At 35.7% G+C, this 22,567-nt stretch overlaps 2 protein-coding genes across 2 annotated transcripts; one reads left to right on the plus strand and one right to left on the minus strand.

The window, feature by feature from the left end:
- The first annotated feature begins 648 nt into the window (after nt 1-648).
- Nucleotides 649-16,409, plus strand: LOC120771654. The gene is made up of 2 exons (XM_040099769.1): nt 649-807; nt 14,835-16,409. Exons 1-2 carry the CDS (start codon nt 784-786, stop codon nt 16,155-16,157), a joined length of 1,347 nt encoding a protein of 448 aa, XP_039955703.1. The 5' UTR covers nt 649-783; the 3' UTR covers nt 16,158-16,409.
- A 2,566-nt stretch (nt 16,410-18,975) lies between these two features.
- LOC120770603 lies at nt 18,976-21,615 on the minus strand. The gene is made up of 3 exons (XM_040098207.1): nt 21,604-21,615; nt 19,482-19,573; nt 18,976-19,396 (listed from the first exon to the last, which is right to left on the minus strand). The coding sequence occupies exons 1-3, from the start codon at nt 21,613-21,615 to the stop codon at nt 18,976-18,978; spliced, it is 525 nt and encodes a 174-aa protein (XP_039954141.1).
- Nucleotides 21,616-22,567: the final 952 nt, after the last annotated feature.

A 22,567-nucleotide genomic window follows, 5' to 3' on the forward strand; every position in this document is an offset into this window, starting at 1 on the left:
TTGCTTAAAAACAATTATACGGCAACACTCTTTTGTGTAGAGCTTTTTCTTGTCTATGGTACTGCTCTCGCTAACAAAAAATCGAGCGCTCACGCTCTCTTGTGGAACACAATACTGTCGCTTTTCGCTCTCAGCACTTCACTTTCGTTTTCATTTGCGAGCTTTTCTCCGCACATTTCGAATATTATGTCACTGCCAGTGGGTGCTTACCGTTAACAATGCGACTCAAGGTTGAAGCGATGTTGCAGACGTTTCTTTAGCTCACTTGCTGTTTTCAATGCTCTTCGCGGCTCGGCCGCGTGCCGCAACGCATGCGCGTCTGCATTGCTTTTCTGCACACATACACATTTGATGAGCGGCTGGCTTTGTGTTAACATTTGGCGCTTGAGCTTTTCGGTGCATTTGCCACCTACTTTGTTTACCTTTTGGCGTCGCTCCCATGCATACATACATACATACGTACATATGTATTTTTTTCTTCTCGCGCCGTGTGACGGATTTTGACATTGTTGTCTGTGGTCGCTGCAGCTGCGGCTGCGCTGCACTTGCGACGCTTTGCAATCGCATTGCGGGTATTTAACTGGAGTGTCAAAGAATTATAAAAACAGTTTTTTCCTCCACACGCTGGAGTACAAGTTGGTCTGCACGGCGCGTCAGCCGTTTCAAGTGGATTACATTCGCGTTCAAAATTAGATATAAAATACGGAAGACTTCGTTCGAAAAGGCGGAGCGTTCATTTCTGCGCTGAAGTTGTAAATTTTGTGTGCTTAGGACCCGGGAACCATGCGGATCCAGCGGAGTCTAGTGGTAAATGTGCTGACCAATTGGAATTTTAATAAAAAAATAATAACAGAAAAATTAATAATAGCTATCTAAGACTCCAAAAAGTGCTGACAGTGTTTATTAGTGTTGCTAGGCGTTTAAGTGATATGGAAATTGATAATTGACAGTAATTCAGAAAAGTTGCAAAATTTTTAACCCAAAGTATTATTTTGTTTGTGCTTAGATGGCGGACCTTGGCAGTTTATTTATATAACTATAACCCATTATCAGCTTAACGTCACTAATTCACCGGCCAATTTTACGCCAACAAAACAACCACCGAAATGTTAGAAAAAATACTCACTTTTCACGCTTTGTGCTCAACAAGGCAACATTAGCGTTTGCAATCCGCTGGCAGCCTTAATCGACGGCAGCAATAGTATTTATGCACATCAATATATATTTACGCCTTTTCTTTGTGAGTTTGCAATTTAATAGCCAACGTTTTTCTGCACATTTGTTGCATTTAAAATGCACTTCCAGCTGCGAAATGCGGCGTTCGAACGCTTCTGCTTATGTATTGCACATTTCCTATGCGAATCGAATGCAATAGGAAGTATTTACTGGCATTTTTGTGTTTGTTTTTGTTTTTTTTTTCAACAATAATTTCATCAATTTATTTTATTATTATTATAACTGCATGCGCATAACAAGTGGCAGCAGCGTTGTCCCCTGTAGCTTTGCGACTAAAGACTTAAGCAGCGCACCTGGTTGGCAATGCAAGCACGGTTTGTCGATGGCGAATGTAGCAGACTCACTCTACATAATAGTATTTTTCTGCAACAGTCTTCTTCTTTATACTTTCATTCATTAATTTGAGCTAAATCTCTTTTACAGCTCATATTTTCTCTCGAAATATACATTTCAATGACATTAATCGATAATTTTTTTCTTTGTAAATAACGCTTATTCGCCCTTTTTTGTTTATACAATTACTGCATAATCTAAGGCTGATGTGTTCTTTTCAAATAGATATATATATAAAAATAACCTTCAAAAATCCTATTTTTTTTAAATCAAAATTTTTTAGAGTTACATATATTTTTATGGTGCTTTCTGAATAATTGTAAAGGCCAGTAATGAACAAATAAATAAAATATAGAATACATACATATCAAATGAAAATAGAATTATTTTTGAATAGAGTTACCACCTAACGTGAAAGATAAAACTGAAATATGTAATCGCATAAAGGTACTCACAATTCATTTGTATTGTTTTGTTCCATATAATTATTTAAAGTAAATTTCAACTCACTTATGACCGACTGTCAACGGTGCTACTAAATGAGTCCAAGACCTGAAATATAACTACCATTCCACTTACTTAAAGTTATACTTAATACTGTACATATTTTACATAAAAAGTTCTGTAGTAACACCGCTCAAAATTCGGTTAATTTTTTCATATTCATATTGTGTGACATCAATAGTCTGCCTGGATTGGAATAGAAAAATCTCACTAATATTCTGTATAAAAAACCAAAAATCTGTTAAGTTTCTTCGGGGGCAAAAAATAGTAAGACTTAAAGTAGTCCCAGTTGGCCCCAATTCACTTATATCAACGTAAGAATAGCTTCAACACGTTTTCCCGCGAGCGGTCGTTTGAGTTTTCTGAGTAGCCAGATTGCCGATTTGAACAATATACTCCAAAGTTATATTAATGCTTCGGACAATAATTAATGCCTCATTGAGTGAGGGTAAAGAATAATCAAATAAAAAGTTTTCCATGCAAAGACGGGACTTTGATCAATCAATGTGCATGACAGCTAAACCATATATTGGTTCGATATTTACGATTCCGACAAACGAGCAGTTTTTTGAAAAGATAAAGCATGTACAAAATTTCAGATCAACATCTCAAGAACTGAAGGATTAGTTTGTGTATATATAAAAAGTAGTGGTTAAGTTGACCCTGTTGGTCAAACTGATCATTTATATATAAGTATACCTCAGACATTTCCTGCCGGGTGTTATAAATTTCGTGGCAAATTTAATATATCCTGTTCAGGGTATTAATATGTTGTTCAGAAATAAAACTTATTCATGATTTTCCCTTCGAAAACATCCTCAATTCGGGCTTAGGATCCATGAGATAAGTAATAAGAAAAAGTAGAAGCATCTGCGGTTTTTGCTCATCTGTGATTTCTTGTTTTTGTATTTTGTGTTTTGCTATATAACTATGTATATAAAAACGTGACATATCCTTTCCTAAGTTAATATGAAATACCAATATTTTTGTTAGTATGAATGGAAACGGCAAATGAAAAAAGTTGCATAATGCGCTAATACATTGAAATGACAAGCGTGACAATGTCATTAACACTCTTTCACCTAACTTCGCTGCGCAATCACATAAAATGGCGAAAATTACAAAAACACATCGATCAGTAGATCCACTAAATTGCAATATATATTGAAAATAGCACCGATATTTACCGTATTAATTTTATAATTATAAGTTGTCAGATTTCGCTAAAAAATTTTCAGTTTTCATTCAAATGAAAGAAGTTAAGTTTCTACATTGCAAGGTTTTTAAAATGAGTTTCAGATGGAATTATTAATGAAACCGCGATGATTCAGAAAGTCACAAAAATTTTCATGAGGAAGTTCGTGGGAGAATATAATAATAAGGGGGTGTTTTGGTAAAAATTTGAAAAAAAAAATTCCAGCAGCATTTTTATTAACCGAATCAGTTTGTTCAAATTACCTTTAAACATTATTTCTTCTATAGTCGGACACTGTATACATTACTATAAAGTAAAAGAATAGATATTGGGGTTATATTTGCAAAATGCTTTGAGATATTTTACTTACTTTTACTTTTTTCATTAAAAAAAACGCACTCATTTTTAACGAAATTCAAATTTTTTTGTATTTATTTCGAATACTGTTTCAACCAAATCAAGTCGTATGTTATGAATAGTACGTTTATTATTATTTCTTTAGCTTGAAGATAGTTTAGTTTTTTGCTTAAGATTAATGACTTCAAATTACTCACAAGAAATGGTCTAATAGTGTTAAATCACAACTTTTTGGAGGCAATGTCTCAATTTCTTGAAACAACCGAATCTCCAAACTTTTCTAGCATTAATTCGGTTGTTGCACGTGCTGGTTTTGGTATCAGATGTTGGCAAGATACACTACTTCCAATTGATCGATTTATACCACTCTCCATAGCCGGTAGCGGTGTTCCCAGCTTCATTTCAAAAGAAGTACGGACCAATGATTCCACCTGACCAAAAACCACACCAAACTGTCAATATAGGTGAATACAATGGTTGTACATGAATAAATTGTGGATCTTCTTCGTACCAGAATAGAGAGTTTTGTTTATCTACCGCAGCACTAAGACCCTCATGGGAGAAAATGATCGTTATCGTTGTCATGTTGTTCCAAGGTAAAATGAGCAAATTCACGACGTTTACAGTGGTTCATTGGCTTCAATTCTTAAGTGAGAAGAATTTTTATCAAAATCCGCCAGTTTGTGATTTGAGAGAGTCTCAATCCTGAGAACGCCTTGGAATCGACAAATCGCGGTCTTAAGTAACACTTGTCTGAACGGCAGCAATATATTCACTACTTTGAGCGGTTCTTTGTTTAATTGGCACTTGAACATTATGCAAAGAAAATGCACAATCGAAATTTCCAACAATTCGACGAATAGCGAGCACAAGTGGACGATTATTAGGATAAAATGGGAAAAGCATCTGAAAATTTTCAATTGAAAATTGATTATTGTGATAAAAAAATTGAATAATTTGTAAACGCTGTTTTTAAGTGTATTTTTCCATGATGAAATTGTAAACATTACTGAATAATATCATGAAAATAAAATTATAGCTCATGACATATTAAAAATGGCCAAAACGACACTTAGAAATCAAATCATCGGTAGTGCAAAACACGGTAAAAGTTAATGACTAAATCGCTTAAATTATTTCTAAGTAGTAATGTGCAATATCTACATAATATATAAATTCTACATAATGATTTAAATTCACTTAATTCAACAATTTTTGTTTCATTATATATTTAAAACTACGAAAAGAACTGAAGAAGATCTCAACTAGGAACAGATTGCCAATGCCGGCATATAATTATATATGTAGATTTCAAATACTTCGCAAATCAATAATTCCAAAGTTTTCAAAATTTCCATTTGAACCTTCATTTTAGAAATGTGGCCTCAGAACACTATTTATTACAGTCTTAAGTTTCCATTTCTACCAAAGAAAGCAATACAATACAAACATTAAGTTATAATTTTTATACCCTGATCAAATTTTTATCACCCTGAACAGATTATATTAAGAACATGTGTCCACTTGCAAATCAGGAAAAAACACATTTTTTTTTAATTTTTTATTTTGTTTTGAAGGGGCATTACGTTTTATAAATAGATAAAATAGTGTAAATGCATAGAATTTCAAATAGTGTAATGATCGTGTATCACACTTTAAAAAGTTTTAAATTCGCTTGATCGGTCTCCAAGTAGTACTAGTTAAAATTTTCTATTCGCTGAAATGCCGGGTTCCTAGAAAAAAAAAAAAACGTTTTTCTGAAAAAATTCACATTTCAGGGTCGAAATTATTATCATAAAACACACATATTGTTTTTGCTTCATTTGTAAACTTGTGAAACGTGAGGTTATGATATTTTGCATTTTAAGTGATGTGGTATTCTTTTCAATATTTTTTTTAATAATACAATAGTACTAAAATATATTTTTGAGTTATTACCATTTAAACATTAGCAAATCAAATATTACATAAAGAAACTTGCCCCAATTATGCCGATTATGCCATAGCACGATAGTGTGCATATGCGGGTCTGTATGTACATATGTATAATATATATAAATATTTGTCTATATTGAACTACACAAGAAAGTAACATTTTTCTATTTGCGATAAAATGATAAATCGGGCACCATTTATTAACAGCGTGAGGTTCAAGTGGATGCATGCAAATAAGCTGTGCATACATATAAACATATGTATATATATATATATATCACACTTTCACTATCAGCGAGTTGCCCACATGCAATTAGCACTTTTTGTGCTTCACTCTCCAATACTAAGTGCAGGCTTATGTAAAAACACACATACATATGCACACACATCCAGCTGATTGCAAAAACAATAAAACAACCGGCGTCATCGAATTACACGCGCTGCCGGTCGGCCACTGCCGCCACCGTATTTATGCCCATACTCGCCTATTTCGTAACTCTTCCGCAAAGCAATCATATCTCACTGGAAACTTGCCCATCCACTTGTATAATTTTTATTTCCAATTGCACATATGTGATGATTTATAAACGAGTGTTTTTGTTTTTCATTTTCCACTTTTTGTTGATGTCAAAAAAATGCATTTACTTTCATAGCAATAATATGCAACATTGGATTGTGGCAATGTGGAGTTGCACGCTCGTTAACAGCAGCCACAGGAGATGGTGACGTAAGCGACTTGCAATTGTCCAATTGTGGTGATAACTTAATCACTTTTCTTACATCGAGTTTGTTGCTTAAGTCTTTTGTAAGGAAAGTGGGCCAATTGTGGAAAATGCAGACTGTTTTGGCGACTTAGGTTAAGTTGCTTTTCAAGTGGAAGAAAACTAATACTTTTGCTAAACAAATTTGAAATAATTATTTCTTTGTAAATATAACGTTCTTAAAATATAATTAAAACTATAACAGTGGGAAATATCTTCCTTAATCGGTGAAATCGAAATTTTGCAAGTAATAATTTTGTACAAACTTTTAATTTATTAGCTATATTACGCAAAGGTCGCCTTCTTTCCTTAATTTTAGTAGTTTGTTTATAATTAAGGAATTCTTTTCTATGGATATTTTAACCCTCATTCAGTAAAAATTTCTAAATCTTTACAGCAGTTAAGAATTTGGATTTTACTTTTTAAGTTAAAACACGATGATTTAATATTCGAAATGCAAAAATAATAAAGCGATCCCAATTTATTAGAAAGAATTTATTATCGTGGTTTTTGAGGTATAGGGTTGCAGAGTTAAAACCTAAAATTTTTATTTTATTTTTTCGACATTAAACAAAATTTGAAATTGGCACTAACGATTGTTCGAGTGATCTCATACACTTCTAGTTGTTTTTTGGTTAATAAATGTTCGAATTGTAAATAAGATAACGGTTGGTTGGATACTATGCATTGTCTTCTTTCGTATATTTTTCCAACTGATGAACAAATAAATATTATTAACCTGGTGAATTACTTGATTGCATGTTTTTATATATTTGCAACCTGTTGCTACAGAGTATAATAGTTTTCTTCATCAAACGGCTGTAAATATCACCTAAAACTAACGAGATAGATATAGGGGTGTGTATATATGTATATACAAATGATCAGGATGACGAGAAAAGTTGAAAACCGGTTGACAGTCTGTCTGTCCGTCCGTCCGGGATAAAAATTTGCACAAATAATGCCTTTGAAGTATATCACGTTACGACCATAAATTTTCCAAATCCAACGAAAACTTTTCAAGTCCCTGGGAACGAATATGTGGACTTCAGAGCCTATAGTTAACTTTTTATCGAAAATATCGGTTAATGTGTTGAATCGGGTTAATGCTTTCCTTAGCCCCCATAAACCTAGTATAAAGATTTTCGAATTTCCAGGAGACTTATGTGTATGATATATTCGGTATCGGCCAAGATGTGAGTTATCTTAATAAAATTAAAAGAGCGAGTTTTACTAATAACGTTGTGCTTAAAATGAATAAAATCGGGTGAACTGAAGGTACTTCCCTGGCTTTAATCCTTCCCAGTTGCAAGAGTATAAAATGAACTTAGCTCTGTCTTACTTGGTTTATAATTTGTTTGTTCATATTTCAGAGAAACACAATAAAATAAATAAAAACAATAAATATTGTATACTTTTGTAGCCATTTCCAAAATAAAGCACTGACTTATTCTTGATTAGTACAAATGTCATTATGGTATGAACCAAGAAAACTGATAAAAAAAAATTCATAAGGTGGCGGCTACTCAAATATAGAAGTATATTTTTCTATACTTTTTTAACATTTATGTTTTTCAAATTGAAATTTTTTAGTTTCTACAATTACTGCCAAATTTCAAGTAAATCAACTGATGAAGTAAAACTTAGAATATCACGACGGTCGTTTCGAAAAATGTAGTTTCGAGAAAAACGCGTTTAAAGTTTAGATTAAACTGGCCGTATTGCCGCAACACTCAAACATTTATAATTTTGAAAATAATTTGAATTTTGAAAAATTATTTTTGGCGGATTATTTTGAATATGAACACTATCGAAATTTAAAAAAAAAACTAATTTTCCAATTCAAATCCCCTTAATGTCATGAAATACCATTACAATTATAATGTTATACATATGTACATTGCAGTGTTGGTGGAAAGGAAAAGTGAGATATTTCAAATGTCTGTAAGCAATTATGCTTATCAGGAATTTATAAACCACTTTTCAGGTGTCATAAAGTAATCTTAAATTAATGCATAATATCTCAAGAATATTGATTGGAGCGAAGTAGACGTAGTTATGGCTATTTTATACCAGCCTTATTAATGTTTTACATCAGATTTCAAGACTTTCCTTACAAGTCACGTTCTCAAAATCGGTCCCCTCATAACTTCGAAACTATTGCATCGATCCTTTTGGAATTCTGGACGCTATTTCCATACAGAATTTACGAGACAAGATCGAGATAAAAAATCATGTTTTTTCCCTTCAAAGTATTCCAAAAAAATCGAAATATGAAAAAATATAACTGAAATATTAATTAATTCATAAAAAAAGTTTTGAATGGTTTGAAATTAGTCAGTTCCACAATAATTTTTTATGCTTGCTCATAAAAGGCAATAACATTTCCATTAGTCTTTGATAAAAGTGGCAACCAATTTACATTTGAATCAATTAAAAGTCTATTTTTATTGCAAATCAGTAACACAAAACAGTAGTGGAAATTTACGCCAGCGAAACATAACCTCAAAACAAACCATGCAAAATTAAATGAACGCATAATTTATGAAGACCGAAGACCTTTTTGGCCATATGTATGTCAACATGAGTCAGCAATATTGGAAAAAATGCGATTTAAAATGGGTTAGCCAAGGGCTACAAGCAAGAAGAAGAGTGGGAAAAGAGGGTAAAGCAAAGCATATTCAAAGTCTGATTAATTTTGTAAACAAATTTACAAATAAAAGTGATGATGATACGCCAATAAATAGCGCAATAAAACTTGGCGGCTTGTGAGAGGAGAGGCAACATTCATGAACCACTGAATAAATGAGCAGTTTGCAAGAAAGTAAAATTAACAAAGAAACAATGAAAAAAAGGCAATTCAAAGTTAGAGCTCAATAAAGTGAAGTGGCCACAATGATTGAGTTGAATAGTCAATAATATGCTCATAGTTGCCATTTTTAATAACAGATATATATACTATACATTATGGTGTATTTGTAAGCATTTTGCCGGGCACGCTTCACAATTCGGCTGCTGTGCGGCAGACGTCAAGCAGCAGCTGGCAGCCACTTTATAATTGTAATCATTAGTTCACATGAAATTTGCTACGGTTTTGGAGCCACTGACATAAGCGAGGCTTTGGCCATCTTTATTGGCATTAACAAAAGCAAAATGATGCTCAGCAACCTTTTGGTTTTTCGAAATTTCCCGAGATGAGCTGATGATATCACATGTCTTGATGAAATGATGCTTGCTGAGCTTAAATAATATGGTTTCAAAATAGTTTTACGCAATAGTATTTCTCACACACAGTTATTTCTCCATGTTTTATGTTTTAAACTCACAAAAACAAAATCTAAAAAACATTTCTAGACAATTAGTTACCGTGAGGGGAAGAAAAAGAAAGAAGCTCGCCAGAGCAGAGAGATTAAATAATACACGCAAAACAAAGCAAAACAAAATACTCACAAAAAATAAAAATAAAATAAAAGGCAACAACATAACCTCAAATCGCGACATGCAACGAGCGACACATAGTGCCGATGTGATAAAGCGGCAAAGGTTGCAGGACAAAAGTCATTCCATGATTTTGAAAATTACTTGAATTTGGCCATAAAAAAACAGCGTCACGGTAAGGTAATACATGTAGAAAGCAACAACAACCACAACAACGACAACAGCGCGAAATATAGCACAATTGTTAGTGGCGGTGTGCCGTTGGTGGCTGTAACCCAAATTAAACGTAATTTCCCATACACTTACCTACATAAATAGGCAAATTAATAAATAGCTGCATATTTATAGCGCACACTGTAGTATTTCTAGCGGTTTGTTAACATTGTTGAACTCTTGCAGAGTGCGGCGCGTTCAACGCGGCACGCTTAGAGGCCACAAGCGGAAATTAATGGCGGCATTTGTTTTTGTTGTTTGGTGTGCGGCGCATTTTGTTGTTGGTGGTAATTTTAAGCGCCATAAATTAGCTGTATTTCATTGTAATTTTGCCAGAAAAAGATTACACAAAGAGGTGGTTAAATTACTTATTATTACATAAGTGGCGTGTATTATCGCAAATGATTTTTTTGTTGTGATTTTTATATGTTTTTATTTCATCTTCGACCATTGGAGGTGATACAATTATTGTGCTTGCTTATAAGCAGCGCGAGGGTGTTAATTTTTGACGGATTAAAGATTAATAAGTAGCGTAAGTAGCAAGCTTTGGCTTATTCGTTGCCACCTTGAGTGCGGGCGTTTGAGCTATTCATTGTTATGTAACATTGCAAGAAAGAGAATGATATTTAAATTACTGTTATCCCCTTATACACATATAAAGGGTGATCCATTTCGAGGTTTCTTTTTTTTTTTTAAACAAAAAACACAGAAACTTTAAATTTGATGGATTTGATTCTCCATATCCTTCGAAAGAACATTCTTTTGCACTTATTTTTTGAAGTTTATCTATTACAAGTGCTGGCTGCGGCTGCGTCTCGATTGCCATAGTCCAATTTTCGATGACTCATTCGACCATTTCAACTGGTAACTGACGAATGACATGCGTGTCCACATAGACTTTAGACTTTAAATATCTTCACAAGAAAAAAGTTTAACGGTGCGATATCACACGATCTTGGAGGCCAATCGATCGGCCTAAAACGTGAAATTATCTGCTCACCGAAGTGTTCTGTCAATAAATCTATTGGTGCCACGTGTGAGAAGTGGCGCTGTCTTGTTAAAACCAAAGGTTGCCGAGGTCAGGAGTTGGAATTTCAGGCACCAAATAGTCGGTTAAAACGGCGCCCCAAATGCGGTAACTTTGCTTTTTTATATAAACAATGTCGGATCATCTTAGAATTTATTAAATGCCCATAAACTGAAGCTATGCATTTTTAATTAATTTTTGCAAATTTTAATGAGTATTAGCCGATTTACGCTAACCTAGAGAATCAGAAATATTATGATCACCTGATTAAACACCAAACATCATATTACGATACAATATAAATAAATACTACTTTCTCTCTTGTTGATTGGAGATTAAAATATGTAATCTTAAGCCGACTTATGAAATGTTATCATTATATTTTTTGCAGTTTACACTCATTGCCGAAGTTTTTCACACTTCCTTTTCTTCACACGAAGCTACTCAATTGTCGATATCGGACCATTATAGCATATTGCGTTCAAAATCAAGACTTCTCTTGTTTAAAGCAAAAGTATAATATTGTCCTTGTAATAAACACTTTTTATTTGAAGAGATCTCTTCACGAAATTGGGCACAGATTATTGTTTAAGTCAACGGTAAAGTCTTGAAACAAATTAATTAGATCGTATGAATAGAGCATATAACTGACATACAAACTGTCCGAAGAAAATTAAGTTCTTGTGTGGAAACTTTTACATTTGTGAGGGATAATACTTTTTTCTTCTTTTTGCTCAGTTCACTATGTCAACGTCAATAACCTTAACTCATGATATCGTTTATAATCTTGATGCTAAAAGCGAAAGTGAAAATTCAATAATAATTTTTTTTGGAGATAGTTCTGCCCACACTAGTTAGATGAGAGGAATTGCATAAATCGCCATAATTCAAGCCTTCTATACTATGAGATTTTCTATATAAAAAAATAAATAGAGCATTTGCTAACATACTTTTAGTGTTTTCAGTTCAAATTTCCAAGTATTACAACTCTTTCCAGGAGTTTTTATGGTTCCGTAGCCGCTCAAACTATCCTAGATGTGAGAGCTTTTTAATGCTTATGAGCTGCTGAGTTGCTGTAGCAATGAAATATTTAATCATACTACTGTAAACAAAAAAATAGCAGGACTTTGTTCATATTTTTAAAATTCTTCATTTATTCTTCACAATCTATGTCGTCCCCTCGCACAATACACATTGGCCACAATACACATTTGCCAATTTTTTCCAAATTCTTGAAACAGTTGTTAAAGTCAATTTCCGGAATAGCCTTTATTGTCTAATGTTTTCAATTGACTCAAACGGTTTCCCCGGAGCTGTCGCTTGAGTTTGCTGAACATTCAGAGGTCACAACGAGCTAAACAGACAAATACGATGGTTTGGCGAAACCCTCACCAAGAATCAATACTGTCTGCGACGGTGCATTATTCTGGTGCGATAACCAAGTGCATAATTCCGGCCTCTTTTTACGAATAGCAACGCATAGCGCTCAAATGGTATTCCTTTAAGACTGTTTGGCCGGTCGGAAGAAATTCGAGTGCACTACACCTCAATAATCGAAGAAAACTTCCAACATAACCTTTATTTTCATTTTTTTCTTTGACGTGGCTTGTTCGGGTTCGGCTCACCTTTGTCACGATATTCGACCGATTGATCGTCGGTTTCCGGGTCGTAAGCATAGATCTTAGACTCATCGCCAATAATAATACATTTCATGATATCCTGGAAATAGGAAAGCATTGTATCACAGACGTTAACGCAACGCTGTTTTTTTCTTCAAAAAATTTAGTGGATTTTGAAAAGACAAATCGTGTTTTCACTTTTCTTATGCCCAAATGATCTTTAAAAATAGTTTTCACTGATACTTTCGATATTTCAACGTCTTTCAAGCACCAAATCCTTAATTTTATTGACGTGCTGATCATCAGTTGATGTTGATGGTCGTTTTGGAGGTGGTTTGTCGTCAACGCGTTTACGATCCTCTTTGAATAATTCGCACTAATCAAAAACAACTGCTCGCCACAAAAAATTATTACCGTAGGTCTTTTCCAACATTCTGAACGTTTCGGCACCAGAAATTTTCCACACACAAAATTTAATGGAACTTCTTTGTTGAATAATTTCATTCATCGTAAAAATCGCCAAATCCACTTTATGTACTTCAGAAAGACAATATACTAAACTTCTTCTTTATTCGCGTAGACACCTCTTACGCGTTTATAGCCTCATACTAAATACTAGTGATTATTTTGATATCAACCTAGAACAAAAAATATTTCGACGAATGCGTTTTTTTCGCAAAATTTTAATTAAGAGTCTTACTATTTTTTTGCGCACAGTAGTATATTTTACATTTTGTTTATGATCTGAAATTTTCGAATACGTTCATGCCAGCAGAGCGTATCGATTTTAAAATGTTCCATCCTGTTATTAAGAAAGAAAATATCTTGTATATACATCGGTGCATAGACGATAATCTGGTCGGAATATCAACGTTTTCACTTGCCTTCTTTAGTGAAAAGCCTTCATTTCTAAAAGTATTTTAATTTATATTATACATGGTATTCTTTTATACTTTTTTCCAAATGTTACTCTTCGGCAAGCTAACCAAACCGACTATTTGCTTTCTGAATTATTATCACTGTACAACATTCGGGGAAGATCCATATAGCAATAACATTATAATGACCTCTTATAGCATTGGTATGGTTTGAAATAGGCTGTACTGTGAACTTCGAAGGAAAATATTTCAATTTTGGAGTCTAACATTAAAAACGCAAAAATTACTTATTTACTTATGACTCAAACTCTCAGAAAATATGATTTTTTTGTACCTAGAAAAAGGCGTTTTTAATTGATGAAAGTTTTGCTCACGCTAAAGAGTTATATTTAATCATTTTGCACCAAAGCTACAATTGAACCATTACGAACGGAATAATATATTTCATTTATTTCCTTATATGTCTCATAAATATGTCTTTCATAAATAATTTGACTTATTTATTTTGTTAATATATTTTATTTACTATGTTGTATAACAATACCTTTCACAATGGACCTCCTAAAGGCCTAAGTGCGCCGTCAGACAGGCAGTCTACCTACGATAACAATACCTTTTAGCTGATCAACACGCAGTAATCGTTAATGTCCATATATTCGAATAGTAATTACCACATTTCAGCGCTAGTTTCTGGGAAGGCGGATTAAAGTGACCTTCGATTTTTACAATTTTTGTTTACCATATTTTTCACCAATTTTGTGACAAGCATATATTTCACCAATTATTAAACTCTTTTGTTGCTATTGTGTGAAATTATTACATTTTTTGCTTTGCATCAATCTTGTCGACCAGACACCCACAATTTCCCTTTTCTGCGAATCACAATTCCCATTTTGAGAAATTACATAACATCTCAATATAACAATACACAACAACACGCATGTAAACTTGAAAGTGCATATGTTTGTATGTGGTGTATACTGCGGTCAGCGCTCCTTCATTTCGTTATGCAAATTTTGAATGGTCTGCAGCCCAGCGGTTGATCACCAAAGACAGCCGGCGTGATCAACCGCGAAGTCCGCTTTCAGCATATTAACCGCATTTGCAGACAGCGATGCCAGACTATGACCTCTTTAGGTGATGGTCACGCTAATTTATGAATTTGACCTGAATTATATAGTAACCTACATCCTGCTTTTAAAAATTTTGGGTATTTATTTTTAAAGGCATAAGAAATTGACATTATTATATAGTTTTTCTATATACCGTATTCTCGCCACTACTTCCCTTTTTTACTATACTCTCAATTCACGCTCTCATATCGAATCTCTTCCACAGTTTTGTGCCCTTGGTACGCTCTCTCTACTCACACTTGTCGCCGGCAAGGCACTGATCGATCAACAGACCGCCGAATCGCAAGCGAACAGCGCTACTGTCGCTCAGCAACGCATCGGCTGGGATCACGATCCCCACGAGGTGCACGAACATCACTATCATGAGCATCATCACGATCCAGGCTTCTGGAAGAAGAAAGTGACGTGGAAGGAAGGTTGGAAAAAGATTTGGAAACCAGCAAAGAAACAAATTTGGAATCCATCATGGAAACAAATCTGGAAACCGATTTGGGTGCCAGTTAAGGTGCCCGCTTGGAAGGACATCAAAGTGCCGGCGTGGAAGCAAGTGTGGAAGCCCATATGGAAGGAGATAAAGGTGCCCGCATGGAAGGAGATACAAGTACCGGATTGGAAGAAGATTTGGAAGCCAGTATGGGTGCCAACGAAAGTGCCCGCATGGAAAGATATACAAGTGCCGGCGTGGAAGCAAATTTGGGTGCCCGTGTGGAAGGAAATACAAGTGCCAGCTTGGAAGGAAATACAAGTACCGGAATGGAAGCAATACTGGACGCCAGAGTGGATTAAGGTGGGTATACCTGGTGAGAAGTATTTAGGTAAGGATCCCGAAGGTTGGGAATACACCAGTCATGATTTATGGAAGAAGAAGTTGGTTTGGAAGTCACATTGGAAAAAGATTTGGAAGCCAGCGAAGAAACAAATTTGGGTACCAAGTAAAAAACTCGAATGGAAAGAGGAATGGAAGCAAATCTGGAAACCGGCGAAAAAACAAATATGGGTTGATGACAAGAAACTGGAATGGAAGGAAGCGTGGAAACAAATCTGGAAGCCAGCTAAGAAACTTATTTGGATTCCCGACAAAAAACTCGAATGGAAAGAATCTTGGGTGCAAATTTGGAAACCGGCGAAGAAACAAATTTGGGTCGAAGATAAAAAGCTCGAATGGAAGGAAGCATGGAAACAGATTTGGGTGCCTGGCTGGAAGGAAATTTGGGTGCCTGCATGGAAGAAAATCTGGCGACCAGTAATCATATCCGAATGGTTCCCCACACCCGATCATCATGATCACCACCATGAGCACGTAGAGCATGGTTGGGATCGCAAAGATGTCCAACCGCAGGGAAGTAACAAAGTGGTGTGGAAGCGCGATGACGAAGCGACACATCTCAAGCCTGTTGCCACTGTCGATTTTCAAACGGCAAAAGCAACTGAGGTGCGCACATCCGCCGCGGTGGGTACGAAACCTGTAGCTACTACAGCGACGGCGGCGCCAACGCCAGGTCAGGGCTTCAAGTTCCCCGGTGCGTAGATGATTGCGTTGAACGAAAATTTTGTTGTGTTTTGAATTGCACATCATTTAAGCATTTTTGTTGTACTTGTAAATATGTATTCCAGTCGTTAGTTTTAAGTCGCTTCACAAATCGTAATTTTATTTAAATTTATTTAGTTTTAATGCGCCCCTCTATCACCCGTTCCTTTCACCCTTCGATTTGTACCAATACATTTGAATTCTTTTCCATAACTTTTGTATTATTTTAATTTAATTACATATATGTACTTATACTCATGCCACGATTATGACAAGTAAATATAAATATTTAATTTATGTCTAAGTTGTTTCAGTTAACTTCATTTCATTAATTTTAAGTGAATTACAAATGAAGTTGTCATATAGAATTGAGTAAAATAATAAAAATTGTTGAGTATTTTTTATACCATAATAAATAAATAATGAAGATGTAGTTTCAATGTTTTTGAATTTTAGTAATTGTTAAACATTTTCTCTACAATCAGGTCTTCAAAGTGGTTTGGAGTTTTTTGGCGAGACTTACATTAGATTCAGCTCAAAACTTTCTTAGCCTGTCCAATATTATATTATAATTTATAAAGGGAGATCCACTTCGAGGTTTTCTACTCTTTTAAAGAAAAAACGCAAAAACTTCAAATTTAATAGGGAATATTTATTATCGTTCAAAAGAACATTCTTTGGCAATTATTTTTTGAAGATAATGTCTTTCACATGTTAACCGAGTCTATATCTCAAATGGTCCACTCAATGAGTACAGTTTTTTATGACTCGTTCGAGCATTTTGAAGAATGACACGTGTGATGTTTTGCTAAGACCTGACTGGAAGAGGGATTATCCGCATACAGGGTTTGTCCAGAAATTAATAGGACTGAGTCGATTTATAAAAAATTATTGAACCAATCGTAACAATTCTTTGAAAACTTTCAAAATAGGCTCCTCCTGCGTCGATGCAGCGCTGCCAGCGCGGTTTCCAAGCATTGAAGGCGTCACGGAAGGCATCCTCCGTAATAGCCTTGAGAGCCGAGATGCATTCTGCTTGGATTCCTTATGCCGTCATGTGTCACTCGGAAGATTCCTTCTCTGTCTCACGATTATACTCGAAGATCCATGACTCGTCACCTGTGATTGACGTTATTCAAAAATTGGGGTTACTTTCACATATGTTCAAATTTTCTTGGCACACTTTCACTCACCGCAATTTCTGGTCGTCAGTGAGCACACTCTTGTGCATGTTCAAGTCCTCCGTCACAATGTCATGAACCACAGATTTTAATAAATTTAACATCTGGGCAATTAAACGAATACTTAGTTGACGTTCTGAGTTCAAAATCTTTACTCACACGAGTCACATTGTCAATGTTTGTTTAAGTCGCAGGTCTCCCAGCACGGTCTTCATCAGCGACCTCTTCCCGGTTCTCTAAAAAGGCCTGATGCCAACGAAACACACCAGTTCTTGCTAAAGCAACATCTGGGTAAGCCTGCTTGATCATATCAAACGTCTCTGTCGCAGATTTACCGAGTTTCACAGAATTTAATCGCGTACGGCTTGCACCACTCACAGAAACACGTCGCTAGAAAATGTTTGACCTGCACGCTCGTTAGCTAAAAATGGCCGCTTTTAAATTAAGATCTCGATGTAAAATGCGCCAAATCAACTCTCCGGTCTTTTTTGTACTTTATCAGCTACGGCTGCTATATTTTCTTCTCTAAGTGTCTGGATGTGGTCTTTTCGGTCAGTACGCTGAGTAGACCAATTATGTTGACCATAAGTTGAGCAAAGCGCGCGAAACACACGACAGTTTGATACAACTCATGTGTGGTCTGACAAAAAAGTTTACTGAAAAAACTACCCCTACTTGGATCACCCATTATTTCAAGACTTTTTTGGCGAACACTCGAGAATACGGTGGATGGGCATGGCGACAGTGTCATGATTTTGTCATAGTTGAAGAATATTTTTTCCATCGCCAAAACAAACCGTTTCTTCTGCAGTTAGGTCGATTTAGAATCATAAGGAAACTCTTATAAAGTGAGAAAGTGTGAAATTTTTATAGTATCAAAAGCAGCACTTTTTCTTAATAAATAGAAATCTTTGCCCTAAGATACCCCACACACGATGCAAAATTCACCCGTCAGGAAATGTTTGGTGTTTTACTTGGAAAGTGTAATGTAATTTAGATTTGGACTCTTCTTCCTTCGAAAGTTGACCTCTTAGACTTTGAAAGTAGGCAGCAATTTAGTATGTCAATAAAGGCAAAATCGTCTAACACACAGAAGTCTTACATAGGTACTACTTAAGTACAATTGGGGCGGGTTTGACGATTGAGTTTCACAGTTCTGTAGAGACCAACTTAAAAACTAAACTCTTCAAAAACTGTTCTTCGAAACTCTATTTCTTTTCGAATAATAGGAAATTATCCATCTGGTTTTATGTTCTATTAATGGTAGCGCTATTTGCAAGTTAGATGTTATTGAAGAAGATCGAAAGAAAGTTCAGCCCCATGACAATCGGTGTTATGTTTCTTTGGACTGCCAACTAGGCAGCATTCCAATGTTTATTTGGCGACTTTTTTCTGCCGTTGCAATAAGAACAACGACAAGCATCTTCAGTTGAAGATATCGAGAAATCGGTTATTAAAATCAAATGTTATTTAGGTTTCTGTATTACGTGATTAAAAATTTAACACTAGAGGACTAAAATAAGTTAAATAAATAAACCTGAGAACTAGTATATACATACATACATACTTATATACCATATAATATTTAATTTTTGAACCACCTTTGGTATACAAGTTAAGTCGGTGACTTCCCCGCGCTAGTCAACGTTTACTTCCCGTACACGGGTGCGTTTTACACCTTTCTTCCAGCCACGACTGCCGCTGCTATAACTAGAACCGTAACTACCGCTGCTCCCGCTACCCCAACTACTGTAACTTTTTCCCGTACGCAGCCCACTGCTGCTGCTGGATGTGCTCGAAGAGTCGTCAACGTAGCTGCTACTGCTCTTCCAACCACTATTGGTGCTGTCGCTCACACCATCCTTGCGCACCTCCCACCCTGGTGGCACTTTCGGCAGTGGCACCCATTCATTTTGCACTACCGGAGTCCAGACCTTCTTCCAGATGGGCACGTAGATTGCTTTCGGTCGCCAATATTTCACCCAGCGTGATTTCCAATCGACATTACGTTTCCAGAAACCATCTGCTGCGGGATCAGTGCTCGTGCTGTGTTGTACACTAATGTGGGGAGTAATGGTGAAAACAAGGAAGAGTTAGTGTAAATGTTTGCCTACTTTTAGGCGTTTTTCATTTCATTACTTACACTGTCGTCTGTGAAGAGGAATGTGCAGTACAAGGTGTGCCAAGAAGTGCAATGATGAAGAAAGCTGTACCCAGGCCGATGTATGCAGCTAACTGTATTAATTTTAGTTAACATAGAAATAGGAATATTAAAAGATGAATTTACTTGGCAACATTAGAAGAAGCATTATTATTAGAATTGAGCCTATGCCATATGCTATTCGTAGTTCAGATCAAAAGTAATTAAATTAAAACGAGAAAAAAATTAATTTCGCTTGCACCGATGCTAGGATACCCTTCACAGATTGGGATGTAGAGCAGCCTTGCCTCCGCTCTGTGCTTCCTGGGTAACGCTAAATGACCTTCGGACTCCACGGCCTTTTACACTCTTACGGATATTTTGCCCGTATCAATACTCTATTAGCTGAATTGAACCCTGGACTGGTTCTGTCACCTAATTGTGCAGGGCTGACACCATGCACAAATTACTGATGGGCTAATACCGAGGCTGCCTCCGCCTCGTTAAAACCCTGGCAGGCCTCGGAGTACGTTCTCCACCCGCCCTCAATAAGTTGGTCTGGTCGACGACCAGCTCCTGTACGGCGGCCAGATCCTTTTCTTTTAGAGTAGAACTACTTGTCTTGACCAAAGCTCATCTAGCCGCAATTGTATGAGTTCTTACTGGACAGTGCCCAATAGGCATCTATGCGGTAAAGCTAAAAAGGAAGGAAGGCACTTTATTCTCCATTGTCCAGCCTTTACACGATTAAGGCTGAAAAATCTCGGTGGTTTTACCTTCGGCAAAGCAGAGGACGTAGCGTCTCAACAAATTTGTGGTAGGCTAGAAACGCTTCGTCGACCTCTTAATCCAACCCTACTTAGCTCTTCAAATTTTTATAGCATAGAAGGGTATGAAAAGATATTTATCTAGAATCTTTTATCATTTATGAAATTAAAAAGTTTCTTCGAAACGACTTGAATTCGACCGACCGAATGCTAAATGAATGATAGAGACAAGATTGGGTTCATACAAGAGAAAAAACTGCCAACATTTTATAGTAATTCTGTGGAGACTACTTCAAAAATAAAACATCTTTTTCTATAATTTTTGGTATAAACTTTTCAAAACATTAAGATTTTTATATAATACATACATATTTTTATATAACATTCATGATCAACATTGGGAAATCGATGCATTGCCTATACGACGATCATCAAAATGAAAACCCGAATGAACGAGCTACCTGTGTGCGAAACTGTAAAAGTCATGTGCAAAACGGTAGATCGGACGTACACAAAATTTCTATTGGCACTCAATAGAAGAGACTGGAGGAACATGATGGGAATACAGAATGAGGCTAACAGCTCAAGAAGACTACAGGAAATGTCTAGAGCAAAGTACCAGGGAAATAATGGAGCATCTATTGTGCACTTGTTCCGCATTCGCATGACTACGCTGTACGCATCTGAGGTCTCCACAGTATGATACATTGGAGGAAGTATAGATAGTGAGAGCTTGTTAAAATTCGCCTCAAGCTCCAGGATCCAAAAGGATGACCACTCCGCATGGACCTAGTAACTGAACTCCATTTGGTATCGCAAAGGACCAGATCTGGTTTATGCGTGGCTCATTGGCCTACCAGACCTAACCCAACCTATATAACAGATACTATGAACAAGTTTTCTGTAGTTACAATCAGGGATGAAGAACATTGAGTATTACAGTATTATAAGGGAATTCTTCTATATAAGGAAAAATCGAACGTTTATAAATTTCTTTGTTTAATATACCGCTCGCTTTTACGTTTAGAAGACCAAACGCGGTAGTAGAGTTGTTTGCGGGCATTTCGCGAAAAATCGTACCCGGAAAGATTATGTAATATCAATCGTAGGCAAATTTGTTTTGTATTTGTAAAGGTTTGACAAGCAATATCCCATTTATTTCAAAAAAACTACTCGATGGAAACTTAAACGTTTTGAAAGCCTTCACTCGACAATATATATTATCACTTATAACCTTGAATATATTCTCGTACTCAACTATGAGCCTTATTCACTTGCTATATATGTATATATGTATATATTTGGTTGAGCCCACAAATATATTATTTTTTAATTATTGACATTTGATGGGAACTCACTTTCAAATCCATTCTCAATTATTTTACTTATGTATAATCCCGCTTCCTCTGGTTTTTGTGCAACAGTATACTTTTTTTATAAACAATACAATGAATTGACCTGCACACCACACACTTTAAAGTCTCATTTGATTATAAAACGCCGGCGCTTTCTTTTGTCGCATTAAATACCACTTCCGATTTTTGTCGGTAAAGGAAATATGCACACATTCGTACTTACATACATACACATAACTATTTACAGTTGATTCGATGCATTTAAATTCGCAGATGCATTGAAAAGTGGTCAAAAATTCGTCAATTTGCATTATTACGTCGCTTCATGAACGTTTCCCACGCGTTTGACGATATGTTTATGTCCCCCTTGAGGGCGTCTAGATATCACCATACTTGCCCATTTGCGCGTGCGCTCTTGTTTATTGCCAGTTTTTTTAACGCCGTTTCTTTTTTCTCTATTTTGGTCGGAAACAAACTCAATAAAAAGTCTTGTATGGAACTTATTGAGCTACGCGCCATAATTAAGAATTCGATGCATGCAACTGGTGGAGCGACACTTACAATTAGATCTACATATCTACATACGGTGTATATGTTTATTTTCAGACTGATACCTGCTGTAACAGAATCAATAATATTTGGTTTTGATATAGTTTACATACATTTTACTGTAGTCAAGCAGACTTGATAGATTTTTTGGACCGTGGAGAACCCAGTACAATAATATTTAAATAATAGTCTCGAATACTCTGCTCCTTTTTCTTATTCTTACAGGGTAATTAAAGAAAAATCACTTTAGTATCTCTGCCGATGGTTTTTTGTGGACCAGATCTCAAACTCAGAGGGAAGCGCGACGCATTTGCAGACAGAAAAAGAAAGAGGCTTAAATGCGTAGAGCTTACAGAAAGGTTTCAAGACGGAGCATACTCTTGGCAGAACCCCCAAAGGGTGAGTCTAGTCACCGATA

The sequence above is a fragment of the Bactrocera tryoni genome, chromosome 3 (assembly GCF_016617805.1).
Source record: "Bactrocera tryoni isolate S06 chromosome 3, CSIRO_BtryS06_freeze2, whole genome shotgun sequence".
Taxonomy (NCBI): domain Eukaryota; kingdom Metazoa; phylum Arthropoda; class Insecta; order Diptera; family Tephritidae; genus Bactrocera; species Bactrocera tryoni.

What these genes read in the sequence shown, in the direction of transcription:
- LOC120771654 (XM_040099769.1), top strand. Translation starts at nt 784, where the DNA reads ATGCGGATCCAGCGGAGTCTAGTG. An exon ending in GGATCCAGCGGAGTCTAGTG is followed by an intron (nt 808 to 14,834) that starts GTAAATGTGCTG and finishes TCTCTTCCACAG; the next exon opens with TTTTGTGCCCTTGGTACGCT.
- LOC120770603 (XM_040098207.1), bottom strand. An exon ending in TCCTCTTCACAGACGACAGT is followed by an intron (nt 19,397 to 19,481) that starts GTAAGTAATGAA and finishes TCCCCACATTAG; the next exon opens with TGTACAACACAGCACGAGCA.